This window comes from Chrysochloris asiatica, unplaced genomic scaffold (genome assembly GCF_000296735.1).
Source record: "Chrysochloris asiatica unplaced genomic scaffold, ChrAsi1.0 scaffold00348, whole genome shotgun sequence".
Taxonomy (NCBI): domain Eukaryota; kingdom Metazoa; phylum Chordata; class Mammalia; order Afrosoricida; family Chrysochloridae; genus Chrysochloris; species Chrysochloris asiatica.
In genome coordinates, this window is record NW_006408866.1 from 2,019,679 (window position 1) to 2,044,410 (window position 24,732).

The 24,732-nt window shown below is 43.5% G+C and overlaps 1 protein-coding gene across 1 annotated transcript in view; it reads right to left on the reverse strand.

Annotated features, from left to right (window-relative positions):
• DNAH3 (dynein, axonemal, heavy chain 3) overlaps positions 1 to 24,732 on the reverse strand; it is a 230,804-nt gene continuing 206,072 nt past the window's right edge. Inside the window, exons 54-61 of the mRNA XM_006875979.1 lie at positions 22,132 to 22,376; positions 19,592 to 19,708; positions 13,611 to 13,765; positions 12,733 to 12,900; positions 10,982 to 11,124; positions 4,554 to 4,758; positions 3,719 to 3,856; positions 1 to 354 (exon numbers count right to left, since the gene is read on the reverse strand). Coding sequence (XP_006876041.1) covers positions 1 to 354; positions 3,719 to 3,856; positions 4,554 to 4,758; positions 10,982 to 11,124; positions 12,733 to 12,900; positions 13,611 to 13,765; positions 19,592 to 19,708; positions 22,132 to 22,376 — 1,525 coding nt within the window. The remainder of the gene's footprint in view (positions 355 to 3,718; positions 3,857 to 4,553; positions 4,759 to 10,981; positions 11,125 to 12,732; positions 12,901 to 13,610; positions 13,766 to 19,591; positions 19,709 to 22,131; positions 22,377 to 24,732) is intronic.

A 24,732-nucleotide genomic window follows, 5' to 3' on the forward strand; every position in this document is an offset into this window, starting at 1 on the left:
TCAGTCATCTAGTTGGCACAAGGAGGCCACCCCTCGGTTGATCCAGTGTTTCTGGGGCCTGTCTGTTGGGAGTTCAATGGAGAGGACGTAGTTGGTGGAGTGGCCTGTGGTAGAGAGGGTGCCTCTCCGAGCACTTGTTTTGTAGACTGGACACACATAAATGTCCTGATGCAGAAACATGGCGCTGTCCCCAGGTTTCAGCCAAATGATGGGCAGTGGGTCATAGAGGATTTTGGGGAGAGATTCCCCTAGCTGCATTGTTGTCCTATCCCAACGGCCACCTTCTAAAAAGAGCCCTTTTATGTAGGCCCCATCTTCTGGATTATTCTCCACAGTTGTTTCCTGTCTGGTCACCTAGAAGAGTGGAGAACTGAGTTCCATCACTCCCGGTTTCCTTAAATAGGGCAACATTAAAAGACAGCAGTCCTCAAATACCCGAAGTGCAATCTGACTGCAAGCTCTGTCTCTACCAGGATGCATCTTGCAGGAGGCTGGGCTTCTGTGATCATACATCTGCCTACTACACAGAGGAAGGAGTTCTGGGGTGGCACTGTGGGTTAATGCGCTGGACTGCAAAGTTGATTTGAACTACAAGGTCAGTGGTTCAAGCTCACCAGCTGCTCCTTGGAAACTCTATATAGGGACACCATGAGAAGGAACCGACTTGACGGCACTTAACAACAACAACAACAAATACATAGGGAGGAGTCTTGGGTGGTGCTGTGGGTTAATGAGCTGGACTGCAAAGTTGGTTTGAACCTCAAGGTCAGTGGTTCAAGCTCACCAGTCGCTCCTCAGAAACCCTATACAGGGTCACTATCGGTTGGGACTGACTCGACGGCACTTAACAACAACCTACATAGGGAGGGGAGTCCTGATGTGGCGCTGTGAATTGATAAATGCACAAGACTGCAAAGTCAGTTTGAATGGCAAGGTTGCCCGTTCAAGCTTACTAGCTGCTCCTCGGAAACGCTTTACAGGGTCACTATAGTCAGAACCAACTAGACGGCACTTAACAACACCCCCAACAATACATAGGGAGGAGTCCTGGCATGGGATAATGCACTGAACTGCAAGGTTGGTGGCTCAAGTGCATTCACCAGCTGCTCCTTGGAAACCTTACACAAGGATTACTATGAGTTAGAATTGACTCAAAGGCATTTAACAACAACACACACATAGGGAAGAAACCCCAGTAGCATAGTGGGTTACGAGCTAGGCTGCTAACCACAAGGTAAACAGTTGAAATTTGCCAGGTGCTCTAATCCAGAAAGATGAGGCTTTTTGTTCCCATAAAGCTTTACAGCCTGGGAAACCCTATATAGGTTTTCTGTGAGTCGGAACTGACTTGTGGCACACAACTACCACCATACATGGGGAGTCCTGGTGTGGCACTTTAGGATAAACACTGGACTGCTAACCACAAGGTCAGTGATTCAAACCCACTAACTGCTCCTCAGAAACCTATACAGGGTCACTATGAGTCAAAACCACCTCAGGGGTACTTAACAACAACAACAACCATATATAGGAGGAAGTGTGTGATTCTGTAAGATAAGCACTGGACTGCTAACACAAGGTTGGCAGTTCAAGTCCACCAGCCGCTCTGTGGGAGAAAGATGAGGCTTTCAGCTCCCATAAAAATTTCCAGTCTTGGAAACCCTATACAGGGGTGCCAGAAGTTAGAACCAACTTAATGACACTTAACAACTGTACATAGGAGTCTTAGTGTGGTGCTTAGGATAAGCACTGGACTGCTCACCTCAAGGTCAGAGTTTCAAACCAACCAGTCACTCCTTAGAAACCCTATATAGTGTTACTCGGAGTTGTAAGTGACTTGACGGCATTTAACTGTACCACTCCCGCCACCATACAGAGGCAAGCCTGATACTAAGTCAGCATGTTGCCCTTATATATGATGGGACAGAAAGCAAAAGTACTAGTAGGAGTCGGGTCACATTTTCTGTAACTACCTTAGTGATTCTGCACAGCTCCTTCCCTTTCGGGACCTGTATCTCTAAGTATCTCTGGTAGTAGAGTGGATTAGGAAATATTCAGAAGCATGCTGGGAAAATGGCTGTAAAATGGGGGGTGGGGGGCTGGTGGGAGGGCAGCTTTTATTTGTAGTTGTCAGTTTTCATGGTGTAAATACTAAATTTGGCTTCGTTCAGGTTGCGGTGGTTGTGTGTCATGGAGTCGATTCCAATTCATAGCAACTCTGCGTAGGATTTCCGAGGCTGTAAATCTTTAGTGGGGCACAAAGTCTCATCTTTCTCCCACAGAACATCTAGTAGTTTTGAACTGCTAACCTGGAGGTTAGCAGCCCGACTCGTAACCACTATGCTACTACCAACTATTAACAGTCAGCTCACAAAATTCCTGAAAACATAACAACTGGCTCTGATGAGCTGATCTGATGCAGCCCCAGTACATCACTGTTTAGATTCAGAGGTGGTCAACTGAAATTCCTTTGGCAGAAAAACGATCTAGAAAAACCTAATGCCATGGAGTCAATTCTTATTCATAGTAACCCTATCAGTCAGAGTCGGAGTCCCCAGTAGGGTATCTAAGGGTAGAAATCTTTACAGAAACAGACTGCCATATCTTTTTGTCAGAGTGGCTGGTGGGCTCAAACCACTGACCTTTTCTGGTTAGCAGCTTTATTCACTGTGCCACCAGGGCTCTTAGAAAATGGTCTCGATGTAGGAAAATAGGGAACAGTGGGGATTATGGTGAATCAAAGAGTAGAAGCTTCATTTAAAATCATTCAAGTTCTAATATTTTATTGTGAAGGGAATGGTTTCCCCATTTCTACTTCTAAGTACTTTAAGTATTTATTGCTAGAATACAGAAAGGTTATTTATTTTGTGTATTTAACCAGTACCAGTTAGTAGGTTCTTCTATTGATTCTCAGAGGTATATTTTGAGAGTCTTTTGGGATTTCTAGGTATATAATCATTTCAGAATCAAAAAGGTAACCTGATCTTTTTTTCTAATGTTGATTCCATTGATTTTGTTTTGTGATTGTTTTCACTTTCACATTGTCTCAGAAGCCACTGAGTCAATCAAGTTTATTCAGTCACTAAAGGGAGATCTAGAGCATCCGGTTTATGACTCCTGAGCTTGGCTCTTTCCATAGAATGTTTGATTCTACAAGGCTCTCAAGGAGTCCCTTTCCCCTTCCTCTAAATATCGGTAGGGTGATCACTTGACTATTGACAAATCCTCTGACTTTACTCCAAAGCAAAGGGCTACCTCAGGGCATTAAGCTTTTTCTAAATGAGGAGTCTACTATGTTGATGTTTTCACTCCTCATGGTATGATCATGGCAGAGTTTTCCTTTGAAAAGTTTCCTTTTTATATACACAGAGCAAAAACTTGGAAATCCTCTGATTCTCATGAGAAGCGCTTTCGGAGCTATTGTGCTAAAATGAACCCACTGCTACCAAGTTGATTGTCACTCTACAGGCTTTCCCACACTGTAAGTCGGTAGGAGAAGACAGCCGCATCTTTCTCCTGCAGAGCTGTCGGTGGGTTTGAACCTCTGACCCTGTGGTAATCAGCAGTCCAGTGCTTATCTTACAGTAAGTCAATACTAAATACTTCATTTGTGCCATTGTAGAAGCAGTTGGGACTAAACAAGTGTTTGGGCCACACAGACGTGAGTAACGCTGCTTTCTTTGATTTCTTGGGTTGGCCTAACCTAAAGCACCCCTACCTCGAACTCAAATCCGATGTGGTCAATGGGGATGGTGTATTTCCGGGCGTAATTCTGGGAGACTCCCGTCAAAAAAGACTGTGTGAAGTAGAATCCAGAGATCCAAAAGACAGCAGGGGGCCCCTTGTCAATCCATTCCTGGAGAGCAACAGAAATAAAAATTCAAACCCAACCAATACTCCACAGAACGCTCAAAGGCAGGCAGTGTACATGAGTCCCCCACAGAAATAGGCATTTCTTGGTTTGTCTTGAAAGAGGTAATCCTCTTCATTTAGTTTGCATCTCATCACTTTTGATCGAGATGAGGGCACAAAGAAAAATATTCCCACTTTTAGCAAAGCACAAGTATGAGCTGCTGTCAGGGGGACAAGAGAGAGTGGGGGGGATGGTAGCAGCAGAGAGCAGGCACCCTGTCTAAACTGAGCAGCAACAGCTCCTCTCTAGAACTTGCTGCCATGCAAGGACACAGGTTGACTGTTTCAGGTTTTTCATTTTTCTATAGGACAAACACCTACATTTTATGTGCAATAACTCATGTTTACCTACTAGCTCAAAAACATTTAAATTACCAGGCAGCCAAGCCAAACATATCTACTGACCAAATCTGGAAGATGAGCCACCAGGTCGTGACATCTATTCTAGTTCCTACTCCTGTCCCCATAGGTCTTTGAAAAGTTCCCCCCTGCCCCTAACTCTGAGAAGACTGTTTCTAGTAAATGTTCAATCCAGGATGCTGTGTAGACGCCTGCCCTTCCTTCCCCCGTGTCTGTCATTTCAAAATGTCCTCTCTGCCTGACTGAGTGCCAGGTGTCCAGTTACCCTGGTTCCCAGGTACCTGGAAGAAGGTCAGGCGGGCCAGCAGGTCAGTCACATAGCCCCCCAAGGGCTTCAGAGATGGGTAAGACTTGGCCGCCCACATGGTGGGCACTTTCCCCACGAGCATGCTATTGAAGACATCTTCCAGCTCTGAGGACATCAGGACCTGCCCTTTGATGGCTCTGCCAAGATCAATGAGGCTACTGCGAACCACTGTGGTCAGCCTGCAAGAACAAAGCAGTCGGCTCAGCGGGCTCTCCATTTCACCCAGCTGTGCTGACTCCAAGTCTCCTTTTATTTCCTTCCCTCTTTAAGGTCACTCAATCAATCCGCATTCATGATAGAAAAATTCCAGATACAAATCATTAAATCACCTAAAGAGAACTCAGGTGTCTATCTTTCCAGAGCTTTCTCAGTAAACATAACTATGGCTCTTTAAATTGTACCTCATTCTATTTACTTTTCTGTAATCTGTTTTTCTCTCAGCCTGTAGATTTTGATCTTTCCAAATTAATAAATAGGGAACTAAATCATCTGTATTTGTTACTGCAATGTGTTCCATTTTATTTAACTCTCATTATTATTGGAAACATATTCTTTCTAGATTATTGTCACTGTAAATAACAGAGCTAGGAATATCTATTCATAGCAATCTCTCTTCAAATTTCTAATTATTTTCCTACTAAAAGTAGAATTTCTAAGTTAAAGGGTGTGCATAGTTTTAAGGCCTCCGATCTATGTCACCAAAGTGTTTTTTAATTTAATTTAATTTATTTTTGAGAATATACACAGCAAAACATACACATATGTGAAAAACCAAAAGGTTCTTTTTATAGACTACAAGACCCACACTTGAGAAAACTGAAGGGCAGCCTGGGAGGTCTCCTCCCTCTCTCTGTCCTCTGCATTCTGAGGCCTCACCAAGTCCAGAGGGAATGCACCTGAACGTGCCAAACAATCTGCCACCAGAGAGTCTGTAATCTCCAAACATCTATGGAATCTCAGGCCAATGGAATGATCAAACCCAGGAGTGGGATTTCTGGATGTGTAACCACTACACTTAGGGTCCCTAACATCTCAGGACTTATAACTACAGAGTTGTAACTTTTACACCTAAAGATCTACTTGCAAAATGTGTTTTTTATTCTTACAACTAAGGAGTCCCAGCCCCAGCCTCTCGAGGGGAGGCAGAAGTGGCAGTCTGGGCTCCTACGTTTACAGCCTAGGAAACTCTATGGGGCTCTTCTACCCGCTCCTCACAAGGAATCACTATGAGTTCACGTAGACTTCATGGCACCTCGCTAAAACCATTAGAGGTTTAAATACCCAAGGGAGGAACACTTGCCCTAGAAGATACAATTCCCTTGAAATATAACCTGAGGTTATATTAGTCCTGATTAAACAAAAAAAAACAACAACCAAGCAACCCCCCCACCCCCCACAAACTGTTGCCACTGAGTCAATTGTGACTCGTGATGACCCTAAGGAATACTGTAGAGCTCTCCCGCAGGGTACCCAAGGCTGCCATCTGTAAGAAGCCGACTGCTTCGTCTTTTTCCTAAGGAGAGGCTGGTGGGTTGGAACCACCGACTTTTTAGTCAGAGGCTGAGTGCTTACCCACTTTGCCACCAGCACTCCTTCAGTCCCTGTTACCATGGGAAACAGGATTGCTAATGCCCTCTCTCTTGTATTACAATGGCCAGTGGCAAAGGCTGGGGAGTCTCCTCAAACTCAAAGACAGCTTCCAGTGGGCCACTCCAATGGCTCTGGCCTTAGGGGGCACTGGAGAGCAGAGGAGAGAAACCATGAGGTCTGGTGCCTGGGTGGACAAAAGGTAACTACAGTCCACCACGCCCAGGTGCCTGACTCACATGCCATAGGTGGCGTGCCACAGGTTCACACCCAAGTCTTGTTTGGTTCCCCAAAGGCTGTCATTTTTTTTTTAAATACTATTTTGTTGTGTCCTTGGTGAATGTTTACACAGCAAGTTAGGTTGCCATTTCACTGTTTTCCTACAAACTGTCCCATGACACTCATTACAGTTTCTCACAGTGTGTCAGCATTCTCATTACTGCCATTCTGTTTGTTCTGTTTCTGTTGATCTAGTGTTCCTGCCCCTCATTATCTTCTCATCTGTGCTTCAGGCATTTGGTCTCAAATCATTGATTGTTTAAGGGAGCACAGTGCTCATGGGTGATATGTTGATTTTACAAGCCAATCTATTATTTTGGATAAATGGGCATGGCTTCAGTTCCAAGATAAAAGAGTATCTAAGGGTGATAGTCTTAGGGATTTATTAGTTTCTTTGGGTCAATAAGCCTGACCATCTTTAGGAATCTGAATTTTGTCCTATATTTTTCTCTCATTCTATCTGGGACTTTCTATTTGTGTTCCTGGTCAAACTAGTCAGTAGAGTTAGCTAGGCAATATCTAGTTTTTCTGGTCTCAGGCTAGATGAGGCTATGGTTCCAATTATTTTTTTGACTCCTACAGAGTAACCCTGAAACTAGGGAAGCCAAGAAATTCTCACATGACATGCCTTAGTCCTTCTGATCTACTGCTGTCCCTAAAACTGAGCACTGGGGAACTTCTGGGGCAAGATGGTGGAGTAGGCAGACATGCTGAGCAAACACTCTGTAACAAGAACACAGGAGACCAAGTGAAACACATACAGATGGTGACTGTGGAATCCTAAGCTTCAGAGAGCAGCACAGAGAGGAGGACTGAGAGCTGATTGGGTGAGGAAGCTGAGTGGGAGTGGCCAGAGAGGAGACAAGACAGTTTTGCAGTGGGCTGCTCACTGCTCTGCTGCTGCCCAGCCCGTCTGAACTTTTGCTCATGGTTGCCAACTGACAGAGCAGCCTGCAGACACCAGATGTATGCTGGAGGTTGGTGGCAACACAGTTATGGTTTTCCCTTGTTCTCCATGCTCTCCTGGTGACGAAAATAACATGGCCAGTCCCTACTCACACCTGCCCAGCAACTAGTGGTACCCCTCCTGTGCAGCCTGTGCTCTGTCAGTTTGCCACTGGATGTATCACTCCCACATCTGCAAGTGTGGGACTTTTTGCTTCATCAGATCATTTATTGCTATTGTTTGTTTTTGGAGACAGCAATTATGCCCATATGGGCTGGCCACATCCTTGCCCCCAGTGGCAAAGCCTCACTACCCACTCCTGTACCACCTGACTAGTAATAATTAGCAGCCGACATCAGACAAACCCATGTTGAACTGTATTATACAAACAGCGAACAGAGAACTGCATACACACTTCTAGTCTCTATCACACCCACTAGGAAACAGATGACAAGTGCCTCAGAACACACCGACATACAGTTATCAATTAAATATAAATACATACCACAATGTCTCAGAAACAACGGACAATTTTTGGCCTTCATGAAGAAACAAGACAGAGTGGCTCAAACAAGTGCATGCCCAAACTACAGAATCAGAAAATATAATGCCAGAAATGGTAGTAGAAATACCTAATAAAGAATTCAATCGGATAATATTTAAGTACTTTCAATGAAGTCGAGGTATGATCAAGAAAGGTGCAGATGAAATCAAGGAAAAAACAAAATAAAACTTCAGTAGAATTCAGGAAAACACTGTAAAAACAAACTGACAAAATCAATGAAAAATCAGGAACCATACAAAACCAGCAAAGAAAACCAGAAAATGAACACTAAGAGATACAGAACTAGATAACACAATGAAGCAGAACTGAATCAATGGAAGGCTTCTGATAGGTGAGCACTTATTAACACAAATCTCTTCATATTCATCTGCTAGGGGGCCAATCCCATTACTTGCCTGTCAGTTTGCTAGTATGCTATGGTGGCTTGTGTGTTGCTGTGATGCTGAAAGCTATGCCACTGGCATTTTAAACACTAGCATGATCACTCATGATGGAGAGGTTTCAGTGGCACTTCCAGACTTAGGCAGACTAGAAAGAAGGTGAGGCAGACTATGTCTGAATGGATAGCCACTGAAAACTTTCTGAACAGCAGAGGAACCTTGTCAGATATAGTACAAGAAAATGGGCCCCTCAGGTTGGAAGGCATTCAGAATATGACTAGAGAAGACTTGATCCTTATGATGTGAATGGAGTAAAGCTTTTGGAACCTTCATTTGCGGATAGGGCACAAATCAAGATGAGAAAAAACAGCTGCAAACATCTATTAATAATTAGAATGCTGACTGTATGAAGTGTGAAGATAGGAAAATTGGAAATTGTAAAAAATAAAATGGAAAACATACAATCAATATCTTAGGCCTTAGTGAGCTGAGATGGACTACTGATAGTCGCCATTTTGAATCCGACATTCATATGGTTTACTATGTCAGAAATAACAAACTGAAGAGGAATGGAGTCACATTTATTGTCAAAAAGAGCATTTCAGGATTTATCTTGAAGTACCATGCTATCTGTACACCTACAAGGTAGACTGCAGTCCCACTGTAGTGTTATAGTATAAGTACTGGACCACAAGGTCAGTTTGAAGCACAAGGTTGGTGGTTCAAATTCACCAGATGCTCTTCAGAAACCCTATACAGGGTCGTTATGAGTCACAAGTGACTCAAGAGCACTTAACAACCACAACACAAAGAAGACTAGTTAATTATCACTAGTATTCAAATTTACACACCAATCACTAAAGCCAATGATGAAATTGAATAATTCTACCAACTTCTTCAGTTTGAAATTTCCCAAACATGCAATCAAAATGGATTGATAATTACTATGATTGGAATGTGAATGTTTGAAGAAAAAAAAAGATGAAGAATCAATAGTCAGAAAATATAGCCTTGGTGATAGAAATGGTGCTGGAGATCACATGAAGAGGACTTGAATACTGCTGTTGGAGTCCTGGTGTGGTGCTGTGGGTTAACGCGCCAGACTGCAGAGTCAGTTTGAATTGCAAGGTCGGCGGTTCAAGCTCACCAGCTGCTCCTTGGAAACCAGGGTCACTATGGGTCAGAACCAACTCAACAGCACTTGACAACAATCACAACAGCAACAAAGTAAAACAAATCTACAAGGCTGAAAATACGGAACCAGATATATCATTATGCAATAAAAAAAAAAAACATCCCTACAAAGTAAAATGAGGAAATAGTGTAATTGCAGAACTGACAAATGCAGAGGAAATTAAGATTTCAAAATAAATAAATAAAAGGAAACCTAACTGTAACCCTAAAGCTAGAGCAAGTACTCCTAGCCCTAGCCTACCCCTACCACTAACTAACCTTAGTCCTAACCATAACCCTGATACCACATAAAACCCTACACCTAGCCTAGACTTAGCCAAAGGCCTAACCCTAACTCTAACTCCTTACTAGAAACTCAAAACAAGCCAACACAAACCCTGAGCAATGACCCCATGAGACAGCAACACACAGATTATCTGGAATAGCAGGAACTAGGACCAGGAGTTCTAGTCTAGGCCCCAACCCTGAGTCACTAAATCAAACCACTGTTATCTCTGGGAAGTTCAGTTTCCTCATCTGAACAAGACAAGTTAGAAATAGAATTAAGGTGGTCCCAGTGTTCTATGCTGTAATAACTGAGGGAGAAATGAGGAAGGCTTAGAACAGAAGGCTCAAGACTCTTCACCCCGTGGGCAACCCTCAGCACATTTTCCCGATCCCTATGGCTGAGGGGAGAAATTCTCCCCACCTCTTTCTATGTTTACCCTGATTTTGCATCTTGGTTAAGTGCATGGACTTTTGGACTCTGACTACTTGGGTTCAAACTCCTTCTGGCCAATAAGTGACTATGTTCCTTTGGGCAAGTTACTGAATCTTTTGCTCCCAGTTTTCTCATATGGAATATGGTAGTGGTGGTTGGTTGGTAGGTATGTGCCGTGGGGTCGGTTCGATTCACAATGACCCTGTACAGGGTTTCCAAGGCGGTAAATCTTTACAGGAGCAGAAAGCCTCATCTTTCTCCCATGGAACAGCTGGTTGTTTTAAACTGCTGACCTTGCAGTTAGCAGCCCAACTTGTAACCACTACGCTACCAGAGCTCCATAATGGTAGTGGAGGGAGGGTTAATAACTGCATATCTCAAACTGTGTGGTTTGAGAGTGATAATATGCATAGGGCTTGGAAGGGTCTCAGTAAAAGTGGCTCTAACAATACTTTTACAATTAGCCTGTGTTTGGTATTGGTTCTAACCTGATGGCAGATGATGGCAGAGAATGAATAGGAGTGATTTAGCCCTGAACCCACACATGTTGAGGATGGCCCTGTTTAGAGGGAGAAAGCCCTGGATTTCAGGGTAAGTTTGAACCACAAGGTCAGCGATTCAAACTCACCAGCTGCTCCTTGGAAACTCTATACAGAGTCGCTATAAGTTGGAACCAACTTGATGGCACTTAACAGCAACAACATTTCAGCTGCTGCCTATTAGATTTAGCCCTTCAAGAGTCCCGGCTTACCTGTTGAATCTGATGAGCTCCTGCCTTAGAACAGTGTTCATGGATTCCTCATACACCACAGGGTACAACTTCATGACCACTTCCAGGTCAAAGTCCTTGGGAAGCTTGGAGAGCACATCCTGAGCCAGCTCCTCAACTACTTCCTGAAAGTGGAGACGGAGGAGAAGAGAATGAGAAACAAAACTCTCAGGTGACGGCTTTGTCGGGTGACTCTGAAGTAGTGAGCTCAGTCTCTTCAGATCTAGTTTGCAGAAAGGAATTCTACCATGGGCCTGGGAGCACACCCATCATCCTCACGAGTTATGGGGGGCATATCACCCCTTGACTCAGAGAATGCAAAAGCTGAGAAAGGAGAGCGGGGGTCCTCACACCTGAAGCAAGAGCCTGAGGGTTATGCAGGGGCATTGGGTCAGCCAGGTAGCCTCAGGGCAGGGCAGCTACACCAGGCTTAACTCTTCGGGTAGGAATCTCCCTCAGCCTTACCCGATTCTGGTGCACTCTTGCTCAGTGCCCAGTGACACCTGGGAAGGCTCAACTCTGAGAAAGATGCCCCAGGCAGTGTGTTCAACAGGGTAGGGATGAATGTGAGAGAGAGACAGCTCTGTAATTCTGTGGATCTGTGGCTCTGAAACCCACTCTTCTTCCCCTCTTCCCACTGTGAGGGAAGATTCCACCCTAAGTTTCGACACATCAGCCAGTTTACCTTCATTTTCCTGCTACCATTGATGGCAATATGAACTAAATCAAGAAACCAAATGAGATCCAAGACTGAGAGAGGCTAGACTTGGTGGAGATAGGAAGAAGGGAATGGAAGTGAATGGGGTGTACTGGGAGTCAGGAGATGTTGTTCGAGGTCTGGTTGGGCACCTGATTTTATGAACCACTTGAAATGGGTCATTTCCTGTCTCAGGGTTTGTTTCCCTCTGATTTGCTGACTGGGCAGGTTGGACTGAATCAGGTTTCACAGAGTGGATGGTCCCACTCCGGAGACCCGAAAGGACTGTAGGTGGTTCAAGGATGTGGAACAAATCATGCTGACTCACATGGTGACTAAGTTTCTCTCTTTTTCAAGTTTTGGTCACCTTTTCTTCTTTGATTCCTCTCAAGAAATTTCAGACTGGTGTTAATTTAAGAGCTCTCTAACACTTGGTAATCTTCCCTTTTGAACAATAAGGGAGTCATGCCTTCACTCAAGAGACTTTGGGTAGGCACACCATTTGGGAGGAATTTAGTAATATTTGATGCTTATTTTCTTTCTGTGGCAATCATTCCACTTCTGTGGTAATGCCCAGTTTCTAAGTAACATGGAGTTCGTTTTTAAAATATGGTATCAATGTAGTATAGGAATATGTGGATTAGCAAAACTCATGAAGATAATCTAGGAAGAGCTGAAACTTTGCAAACAGAGTCTGAATCTGCAAACAGAACCTCAGACCACCTCCACTCCTGCCCTCTGAACAGTCAGGGCAAATGAAAAGGAGAGTGTGTCCACTTCCCAACCTTATAGGGCCTCTAACTTATGGCTTTCCCCCATATCTGAACCCGGCATCCCCATGATGGGCACAAGTTTGAGTCCGCTTTCCATTTCAGCTCTGTATTTAAAGACACTAAGCAGCAAGACCAAAGCACTTTCCTCAGGATGCTGCCAGGACTCCTCTGCCTTCTAAGTCATCACCCATGATCCTCTGCACCCATTAGATGGAAAGCTGCTGGGAAATGGAATTCGGTCTCTTGCCCTAAGTTCTAGTTACCTGAGAAGACTTGCCACTCCCTGACGACTGCCTAGGGAGGGTCAGCAGCACCCCCTGAAACAGCAGGTTGGTTTCCTGGTTGTCCTTGGTGATGTCAGCATTCTCATGCAGACCGAACACTTCTGGGTGGGCTGTGATGGGGAGGCCCCTGAGGTACTCGATGTAAGACTGGAAAGGAAACCTTTAGCTGATCTAAGTGGGATTACCTAAGGTCCCACAGATCATTCAGGGCTTGGGTGGACCAAACCCAACCAGGAACGACACTGTGTCAGTGACACAACCCCTTCCCATTTAGGCTGGGTGAAGGCATCCCAAGCTCTTCCTCAGACAGTTTTCTGGGGAGTGAGTATGAAGGCAGATGGAGTCAAGTATCTTCCCGCCCTGCCCCATCCTCTCCCATATACTGTAAATGGGAAGATCAACAGATAATAAATGAATAAGGTCTTGACACTAACAGGTGCTCAGTAAAAGTTAGTTCCCCTTCCTTCCTCCTTTCGACTTCTTGTTTTCCTCTTCCCTTTCTCATTCCCCACTCTGTTTATATTCTCTCTCTCTTCCCTTTTGCCACTATCTGGACCTTTGTTTTCAAGTGGAATTTTCCAGCCTGTCTAACATCAAGACTTTGCCTTAGCTATCCCCTTCCCTGCTCTCCCAGACCCATCCCATATTTTGAAAACCTTTGCCTACCAAATACTCAGCATTTGTTACAAAATAACAATGCCTCTTTTGAAGGCTTTTTCAAATATTGCAAATCAGTTGTGAGCCCAGGTCAGGAGGTCCAAGGCTACCCCTGCCACTCCTTGGCTATCCTGCATCCCCAAGTCTAGTGAACGCCTCTTGAGGAAAGAGGAAAGCTGCCTTTCCCCCTCAGCCCTCACCTGGTAGGTGCCATGGGCAGGGATGTAGTAAATGTCTCCAGGAGCGAGGAAGTAATGGTCCTGCTCAATGTCCTTACAGTAGAACATGGACAGAAGGGACAGCAGGAGACGCCTGTCTTTGTCATCAGTCACTCGGCCTCCATAATTACATTCCCCTGGGGAGAGGCAGCAGAGGAAGACGCTGAGTCCACAGGAAGGTCAAAATGAACTTGGTTTGTAACTAGAAACAGTGAACGTCTCCAACGAATGGGTTCTGCTGGGACACAGGGATGCTGACGCCATGCTCAGCTTGGGATGAGGACAGATTTTTAAATTTTTTTTTAATATTATGATTGCTATAGAGCAATAGGATAAGCACTCGACTACAAGGTCGGTTTGAGCTGCAAGGTCGGCAGTTCAAACTCACCAGCCACTCTTACGAAACCCTATATGGGTTGCTATGAGTCAGAACCGACTCGACAACATTTAACGACAACATATATGTTTACTCTGGGTAGCAGTATTTCTAGCGGGGTAAAGATGTGCTTATGCCCCTTCGGAATTTTCCCTTGTCCCTGCAACAGGACTAGGTACCAGATTAAGTATGTATTCACTACAGCCCATCTGACTTGATGACCACATTCATTTGCAAACTACATCTGTCTCCTCAGTGAGTGTGAGAGGGAATTCTAATGGTACCTAAATCTGGTTCTTCTTTCTCTCCAGGCATGTAAGATGACACTTCCATGGGTCCTTTGCAGGCGTGAGGGCAGTGAAACCTTATTGTCAGCATGAGCCCTTCAGTGCTACCCTGTGGTAGTAACCACACAAATATGTGTTGAGGTGTTGGCACCAAAAGTTTTTGCAGTCGGCCTACTGTGCCCCTGATAGATAAGGACAATGATCCGAGACCGCTACCAGATCACAATGAGCATGCAGTGTGGTCAATAAACCGTTACTGTCTTAAGTCTTTGAATTTAGGAAACTTTTGTTACCTTAGGAAGGAGCTCTTCACCATTCCCATTTGTCCTGCTCCTCACGCCTTCTGACTTCATTTTGGGGCAAATTAAGCCCTTTTGTTCTCATATGGTCGTAAGGAGAAAGTTCCTCACAGGTGTTACTGCTCAATTTATTGTTGTTGTTGTTAAGTGCCATTGAGTCCGTTCCAACTCATAGTAATCCTGTATAGGGTTTCTGAGGAGCACCTGGTGAGTTTGAGCTGACGACTTTGTGGTTTGCAGTCCTGCGCTTATTTTACAGTGCCACACGAGAAATCTACGTTAAAGACCTACTTATTGTTTGGCTGAAAATTCATCCCCAGGGGAAGGTTCAGATTCAAGTTTAAAGGATATCTAGTCCTGGTGTGCGGCTGTGGAATAATGCACTAGACTGCAAAGTCAGTTTGAACCTCAAGGTCAGTAGTTCAGGCTCACCAGTCACACCCTGGAAACCCTATACAGGATCACTATGGGTTGGAACCGAATCAATAGCACTTAACACCAACAATAGGTACAATCTTGAATGATGCAGAAAGCATCAAAAGATGATGGAAGGAATTCACAGAATCACTATACCAAAAAGAAATGGTTGATGTTCAACCATTTCAAGAGGTAGCATATGATTGAGAGCCAATGGCACCGAAGGAAGAAGTCCAAGGTGCACTGGAGGCATAGCAAAGAACAAGGCTCCAGGAATTGATGGAATACCAATTGAAATCTTTCAATAAACTGATGCAGCGCTGGAGGCACTCACTCATCTATGTCAAGAAATTTGGAAGATAGCTACCTAGCCAACTGATTGCAAGAGATCCGTATTTGTTCCCCTTCCAAAAAAAGCTGAACCAACAGAATATGTAAATCATCAGACAGAATCATGGATATCACATGTTAAGTAAAGTTTTGCTAAAGATAAATTAAAATAAAATGGCTGCAACAGTACATTGACAGGGAACTGCCACATATTCAAGCTGATTCACACAAGGATGTGGAACAAGGGCTATCAATGCTGATGTCAGATGGATCTTGACTGAAAGCAGAGAATAGCACAAAGATGTTTACCTGTGCTTTGGTGACTATGCGAAGGCTTTCAACCGTGCGGCTCATGACAAGTTATGGACATCAATGCAGAGAATGAGTATTTCAGAACATTTCATTGTGCTCATGATTAATTTATACATAGACCAAGAGGTAGTCATTGAAACAGAACAAGGGACCACTGAATGGTTTAATATTAGGAAAGGTTTATGCCAGGGTTGTATTCTTTCACCATACTTATTCAATCTGTATATTGATCAAATAATCCAAGAAATTGGATTATATGAAGAAGAATGTGGCATCAGGATTGAAGGAAGATTCATTAACCTGTGATATGCAGATGATATAACCTTGCTTACTGAAAGAGAAGAGGACTTAAAATACATACTGATGAAGATCAAAGGCCAAAGCCTTCAATGTGGGTTGAACCTCAATATAAAGAAAACAAAAATCTTCACCAGTGGACTAATAGGTAACATGATAAAAATGAAGAAAAGATAGAAGTTGTCAAAGACTTCATTTTGCTTGGCTCCACTATCAACATTCATGGAATCAGCAGTCAAGAAACCAAATGCCATATTGCATGAGGCAAATCTGCTACATAAGACCTCTTTAAAATGTTGAGGAGCAAAGATGTCAGTTTGAGGATTAAGGTCTGTCTTAACCCAAGCCATGGCATTTTCAATTATCTTTATATGCATGTGAGAGTTGGACAGTGAATAAAGGAAGATATATTTCAGTTATGGTGTTGTAGGTGTATATTAAAAGTACCATGCTAATCAGAGCTCAACCAGAAGAAGAAGAGGGAAAAAAGAGTAATCTGATACAATTTGATGAACCTGACCTACACCTATGGATGCAGTAGCTCAAAAGAGGGAACAAATCCTTAAAGCAAGAATCATTCCCACCCCCTCCACACACAGAGTAGACAGGGATGGGCAACTTGAACATTGGCTACCCAAAATGGTGGGGGGAAGGTTGGGGAGGGTTACAAAGGCAAGAAGTGACTGGCTTACAAGCTCTCAAGAGGGAACCTAGATCCAGAGGGCCTGGAGGAAGGTAGAATCTCCAGTGAGATTCCAATCTGTCTAGGCGGGGCTGATACATGAAATGCAGATTGGTCTCTTGTGATACAATAGTGAATAATTGTTATCAGGACTGATTGTGAGGGTTGGAAATGTAAAGGTAGATGTTTTATAGCAAGGAGGGGAGTGATTAACTTTCCAGTCTAGGAGCGGAGGTCCCTAGGACCATCAAGGGAGAAGAGCAGAGAGCAGGACCCTACCCAGAGAAGCAGTGATGCCTGAGATGGAGCCAGAGATGATGACGTGGAGCGATGGAGCAGCTGGAGACTTTAGATCCAGAGAGGGAGAGGGACTGTGTGCTGAAGACCAGGGGTGTGTGTGGGGCAGGCTTGCAAGGTCTACCCTTTGGTTGGTTGATGATGCATGGAGAGGACTGTAACCATGGCAATGAAACAATATACGATAGAATGAATGTAAAACTAATGTTCTCCCATGTAAACTATCACATAATTCACAATAAAACATTTAAAAATAAATAAATAAAAAGAAGGGACTTCAAACTAAAAAAAAAAAAAGTACCATGCTAGAAGAACAAACAAATCTGTGTTGGAAGAGGTACAATCAGAATGCTCCTTAGAAGCCAGGATGGCCAGACTTTTAGCTCATACTTCAGACATATTATCAGGAGAGGCCAGTCCCTGGAGAAGGACATCATGCTTGGTAAAGTGGAGGGTCAATGAAAAAGAGGGAGACCCCCAACGAGATGGATCAGAACAGTACAGCAGCTGTGAGCCCAAGCTTGGTAATGACCGTGAGGACAGCACAGGGCCAGGACCAGGCAGCATTTCGTTCTGTTGTGCATAAGGTCGGAACCAACTCTACTGTATGTAGAAATATACCTGCAGCGTGTACAAATACTTACGGTGCAATATATACACACATGTACTCATGGGTGTACTAACATATGCCATCTCACACTTGTTCAGCTTGCCTGTCTGCATTCATTGTTACTGTGGTTTCAAGGGTACATATGCAATGGTACTGACGGTTGTTGTCTTTTACTCTTGTTTACCTCCCTGAGTCTTCCTTTGCCTTGGTCATTTTATGATGCCCTCCCTCTTATTATATATTGCTTTTCCCTTCACCCAAGTTAATGCAAGACTGATGTGGTGCTGTAGGGTACGCCCTGGACTACAAAACTGCACTAACTGCAAAGTCAGCAGTTCAAACCCACCAGAAACCCTGAGAAACCGTAGCATATGGTGGCTGTGAGTCAGAACTGACTCAATGGCACACCACCACAACCACTCTGTAGTTAGTGATTTCCCTTCCTGTCTGATCCCTGGTAATCAACAAAGTATGCTGCTTTCTATGGATGGGTGGTCCCTTGCGTTTTTATGGGGGGTCTTTCATGCCAGTTAGCCTTTTGTGAGTGCTGTATTTCACTCAGCACAACGCCCTCCAGGTGCATCCATGTTACGAGGGATTTCACAGCTTCCTCATTTTTCTTTAACATTGAAGAGCATTCCACTATGTGCATGTACCAGCCTTCATCCATCATACATTGATGGCCATGTGGCTGTTTACATCCTTTTGCTACTGTGAACAGTGCTGTGACGAACATCAGTGTACATAAATACATCTGTGTCACAGGGACCAAGTTTTATCCATTATGTTCTCCTATACTGTGGACTCCTGGTGTGGCGCGTTTAGGATCAGCACTGGACTGAGAACCACAAGGCCGGCAGTTCAAACCCACCAGCTGCTCCTCAGAAACCCTATACAGGGTTGCTGTGAGTTGAAACTGACTTGATGACACTTAATAACAACATACGATGTACTAAGGAACCCTGAAAGGAGCTCTGGTAGCGTAGTGGTTATGAATCGGGCTGCGAACCGCAAGGTCAGCAGTTCGAAACTACCAGCTGTTCCACGGGAGAAAGATGAGGCTTTCTGTTCCCATAAACATTTACAGCCTCAGAAACCCTATACATGGTCACTATGAGTTGGAACCGACTCCACGGCACACAACAACAACAACAAGGAGCCCTCGTGGCACAGTGATCCAATGCTGAGCTGCTAACCAAAAGGTCTATGGCTTGAATTCACCAGCCAATCTGTGGGGAGAGCATGTGATAGTCCATTTCCATACAGATGGCAGCCTTGGAAAGCCTATGGTAGTTCTGCTCTGTCCTCCAGGATTGCTATTAGTTACAACTGATTAGAAGGCAATGGGTATATATATATTTACTATATACTAGTATTCTATATACTAGTACGTACTGGGAGTCCTGGGGTGGCGCTGTGGGTTAATGCACTGGACTGCAAAGTCAGTTTGAACTGCAAAGGTCGGTGGTTCAAGCTCACCAGCCGCTCCTAGGAAACCCCATACAGGGTCGCTGTGGGTCAGAACCGACTCGACAGCACTTAACAACAATAAATTGGTTGACTAGTAAATATTTGCTGGTGGACTACTTTAATTCAAAACAGTACGTGCTGTTTCCACCCCAGTGTCCCTCTGCTGGACAATGTGTTTGTTTTCTCTTGTGTATAACTCCGTATCCCAATTCCTCTTCTACTTGTAAAACTCCTACTCACTCCTTAAAACCCCGTCTTTTATGCCTTCAGGAAGTTTTCCATGATCACCCCTCTCCCCAGAGATTCATTCGATCAATGTGCTGCCTTTCTGCTTTATAAACATTTCTCTTCTTGAACTTATCACTGTATTTTCATTTATTTCTTTATTTCTGTCTCTTTCTAGACTGTGAACCACTGAAGGTAGGACTTATATATATTAATTGCCTGTGTTTTTGTTTACAATTTCCAGCACGGTAACCAGCAGTTTGTAAAAATTTAATGTTTTCTGAATGAACGGATGACTAAATGAATGGATGGAGAGCAGAGTAAAGGAGTACAAAGATAGAGCATGGCATTGGAGGCTTACCTGTCAGGTAGATCAGAGCGTCAAACGGCACTTCCTTGTATTCATTCAGAAACATCTGGGTCTGCCGCATGCTAATCCTTAGGTCAGATTCATTGAACTCATAAGGAATATTCCAACCTGCACAGGCAGAGAAGAAGTAGAAGGTCCAAGTGCTAAGAGCTGTTAATTTCCACTCAGAAATTGAGCTGGTGAAGTCCAGCATCCTTTTGGATAAAGAGCCTCAAGCAGCCCATGAATATCAAGCACAGGGCCAAGGAAGGATTAGCCTTGCCATTTACTGCCAACATGGGAGCCATTCTGCCTGCAGAAACATCCATTCTAAATCAGTTTCCTTATGGGTCTCGCCATTTGTTAAGGAAGATGTTAACATCCTGGGATTTGTGGGATGAGAATCATTCACCCTGACTGGAATACTGTGGTAGTGCACAGAGCTCCAAACATAACACGAAAGCAGAGTTAGGGAGCAGTGAGCAGGACTGGGTAACAGAACGGTCAGCTTTGAGAACTCCCATCCTCAAGCTCCTGCAGGAAGTGGATGGCCAACCTTCAAGAACTTGTGGCTTCTATTTCCAAGGGTCAGTAACTGCCTGGGTGGCACAAATGGTTAAGCACTCGATTACTAGATGAACCTTCCCAGAGGTGCCTAGGGAAACAGGTTTGGTGATCTGCTTCTGAAAGCTCACAGTCTTGACATGGCTTGTTGTTGTTAAGTGCTGTAGAGCAGGAATAGGTTTGGCACATTAAATACTAATGACAGACGAATTGTGAAATGTCATTAAGGACATCAAATATAAAGAAATTGAAAGGACATTAAAAAGACAGGAAAGAAAGAAAAGACCAGATGAATGTCAGAAGAGACTCTAAAACTTGCTTTTGAACATCAAGGAGCTAAAGCAAATGGAAAAAATGATGATTTAAAAGGGCTGAAATAGATTTCAAAGGGGGTTTGAGAAGACAAAGGAAACTATTGTAATGAAATATGCAAAGACCTTGGAATTAGAAAACCCAAAGGGAAGAAAATGTTTGGTATTTCTCAAGCTGAATGATGTGTGAAACATCAAAAGAAGATAAAAGGAATACATAGAGTCAATGTACCAAAAAGAATGGTTCAATGTTGAACCATTTTAAGAGACAGCATATGATCATGAACCAATGGTAATAATGGAAGAAGTCCAAACTGCGCTGAAAGCATTGGTCGTGTGGATCTCAATGTATTATAGATAACATTGGGAAAAATGGAAATTCAAGAACACTAAACTGTGCTCACGCAGAATCTATACATGGACCAAGAAACAGTCATTTGAACAGAAAAAGGGAAGATGTGCATCAGCATTATATCCATTCACCATACTTATTCAATCTGTATACGGAGCACATAATCTGAGAAGCTGGGCTCTATGAAGAACATGGAATAGGACTGGAGGAAGAGTCATTAACAGTCTGTGATGACACATTCAGCAGATGACATACTTGCTAAAAATGAAAAGGACTTGAAGCATTTGCTGATGAAAGCGTGCAACCTTCAGTATGGATTACACCTCATTATAAAGACAACAAAATCTTCACAACTGGAAGAAACACCATGAAAAATAGAAAAGAGACTGAAGTTGTCAGGGATTTTATTTCACTTGGAGCCACAATCAACAAAACATAGAAGCAGCAACCAAAAAATCAATGACGTAATGCACGATGCAAATCTGTTGCAAAAGACCTCTTTAGAGTGTTAAAGGGCAAAGATGTAATTTTGAAGACTAAGGTGCACCTAACTCAAGGCATGCTTTTTACAATTGCCTCATATGCATGTGAAAGATGGACAATAAATAGGAAGACTGAAGAATTACTGAAGCATTTGTATTATGGTGTTGGTAAAGAATATTGAATGTATCATATACTGGCGTAACAACATTTAGTGTATCAGTATATTGCCAGAAGAATGAACAAATCTGTCTTAGAAGTACATTTGAAATGCTCCTTAGAAGTGTGGATGGCAAGAGTTGTCATAGACTTTAGACATGTTTCCAGGTAGGAACAGTTCCTGGAGAAGGATACCATGTTTGGGAGAGGATCAGCTAAAAAGAGGAAGACCCTCAACGAGATGGACTGACACAGTGGCTACAAAAGTGGACACAAAGACAGCAACGGCTATGTGGAAGGTGCAGGACCAGGCTGTGTTTCGTTCTGTTGTACGCAGGGTCACTAGCAGTAAGAGTCAACTTCATGATACCTAGCAACAACAAGGGTTGTCAGATCTAGAAAATAAAAATATAAAACACACAGTTACATTTTAGTTTCTGATAAATATTTTTTAGTATAAGTGTTGGCCCAGGATTGGGCAGTGTTTCGTTCTGCTGTGCATAAGGTACTGACTTGATGGCACCTAACAACAACAATAACAATGTGCAAATATTACATTGGGCATACTTATACTATATTTTACTGGCAAGTTTACCTGAGTACAAACTTGAATACACACATGGACACAGACCTTCATCCATCTGTGATCTTCCCTATAGAAAACTCAGGGAGCTTTCATTTCTTACCCAAGGGTCCAAAGTTTCTCCTCTCTTGAACGATGGCATGGAAGAAGCAAAGGCCAAACAAAAGCTTTTGCCACATCACCGTCTTTGAACAGCTCTGGAAGAACACAGGATCTGAGATTGGGTCATTGAGGTAGGAGCGCAAAAGGTTGGCTCGAAGCCCTTTGGGAGGCTCATTGGTCATTTTGATCCCATTCTGGAGAATGCTGACTGGAAACTTCTCCGATGGATAGCTAGTTAGCCAGAGTCTGGAAGAATAACAGACCCAATCATTTAGAGCAATAACAAGAAATAATAGCTACAGTTAATATTAAACACTCTAGATGTCAAATCTGAGCTAAGACTTTAATATATGCCCTTACATTTGCTTTAATACTCAATTCTCCCCACTGCCCCCATCCCCATATAAGGAGGATACTGCTATCCCCCTTTTGCACAAGAAAAGAGCCCTGCTGGTGGACATGTTAAGTATCTGACTGCTAACTGAAGGGTTGGTTGTTTGACTTTATCAGCCGGGGGAAAATGTGACAGTCTTCTATAAAGAGAATGGCTTTGGAAACCCTACAGGGCAGTTCTACTCTGTCCTACAGGGTCGCTATGAGTCTGAATTGATTCAATGGTAACAGGTAGGTAGGTCAACAAAAGAGGAAAAAAAGGCATAGAGAAACATGGAATTACATGGAGGGGTATGGGTTGAAGAATTTCTTCACCCAAAGAATTAAGTCTTTGTCCTTGGTTCCTGGGAGATAGCTCTAAACTCCTGAGGTTTCTTGAATGATTGGAATATCTTTGTTAATTATCGAGGCCTTCTGACCATACCTGATGGGTTATACTAATGAGGTGATAAAATATACCACATGTCAGTCTGACCTCGACTGGGGGGAGATGGGCTGGAGATTGAGTTTAACCATGTGGCCAGTGATGCAATCAATCATGCCTACATAATGAAATCCGAATAAAAGCTCTGGACTCTGGAACTCAAGTGAGCATTTTCGGTTGGTGACAGACATTGGGAGAGTAACATATCCCTTGGGACATGGAAACTTCACTTTAGAAATCCTCCCAGACCTCATCCTGTGTGTCTATTCTTTTGTATCCTTCTTAAAGATGTAATAAAACTGTAATTAGAAGTAATCTGAAGTTCTGTGAATTTCTTCTGACAAATTATTGAACCCAAAGGGGTAGTGGGAACTCATGAATTTGTAGTCAGTTGGTCAGAACTGCAGGTGTTCTGGTGACTCTTGAACTTCTGGCTAATGTCTGGAGTCCAGAGCATCTCAGAAGTCTGGACGACTGTGCCCATTAATATGTGCCATTTTGGATCTAACTCCAGGTGGTTAGAGTCAGAAGATTAAGACCTGCATTTGGAAGTGGTTTCAGAGAAGACATTTAGAGTTGGTGTCAGAAGACATTAAGAGAGAGTTGTCAAGAACTCATACCTCAAAGGAACCAAAGCAAGATGTGGAATTGACACTGTAACTGTACACCACCACACCATCCTGCCTCCCCTGTGGAATTTTCTGAACAATACAGATCAGGCACCACGGTCATGACCAAAGTGAGCATAGCGCTGTTCTAGAAACAATGAGGGAGTAAATGGGGTGGCAGGCAGGGAAGACAGGCAGATGGAATGTGCAGTACAAGACATTCTAACATCAAGATGGCAGAGAAAGAGAAAAATATTGAGCTGAGGGAGTCCACAGACAAAGGAGCTCTTGATGGGTGGTGGGGAGCCAGATAAATACCAAAAACCAAAAGTCAACAAAATATGGCCAGCAAGCCACATGCAGCCTGCTGCCTGTTTTTGTAAATAAAGTTTTATTGGAATACGGCCAGGCGCCTTCATTTACATATTGCCTATGCTGTGTTCACACACAAGGGCAGAATTGAGCAGCTGTGACCGATCATATGGCCAACAAAGCTGACCCTTCATAGAAAAAAATTCCAAGTTAGCAAGATAGCAAACGTTTTTCATAGAGGAAATAGTATTTGAAATGAGTCTTGACAAACACAGAGGATTTCTTTTTTGAAATTACAAGTTGTATCTGTGCCCACAAAATATGAGAAGGTAGGTAAAAGTATTTGGAGAGAATGAACACTTATAACGTTACCACTTATAGAGGTTAACGTTTTGACATATTGCCTTTGTTGTTATTGTTACTGTTGTTAAGTGTTGTTGAGTCAGTTACAACTCAGAGACCCTGTATAGAGTTTCTGAGGAGAGGCTGGTGGGTCTTGCAGTTAGCCTGGGGTTAGCAGTCCAGCCCTTATCCCTCAGTGCCACACTGGACTTTTTACTCATTTTATACAGGTTTTTATTCATTCACTTTTCCTACCTGAAGCTCCAGTCATATACACACCATGGCATCCTGCTTTTTGCTTGGCATAAGAGAGGCTTTCAGTAGGTGGTTTGGTGATGGGAGGTCATTAGAGTCAGAGGGCACAGGCTGAGCAAATGTGTGAACAAGGGAAAGGTAGACATATGGTAAGGCTTGGCTAGCAGTCTGGGATGGTTCAGACCCAGCACAGGAGCAGGCTGGGAAGGAAGAGGCCACAAACTGGTGGCCTGATGACCCATCTCCAGCCTGCAGAGAGGTGAAACTT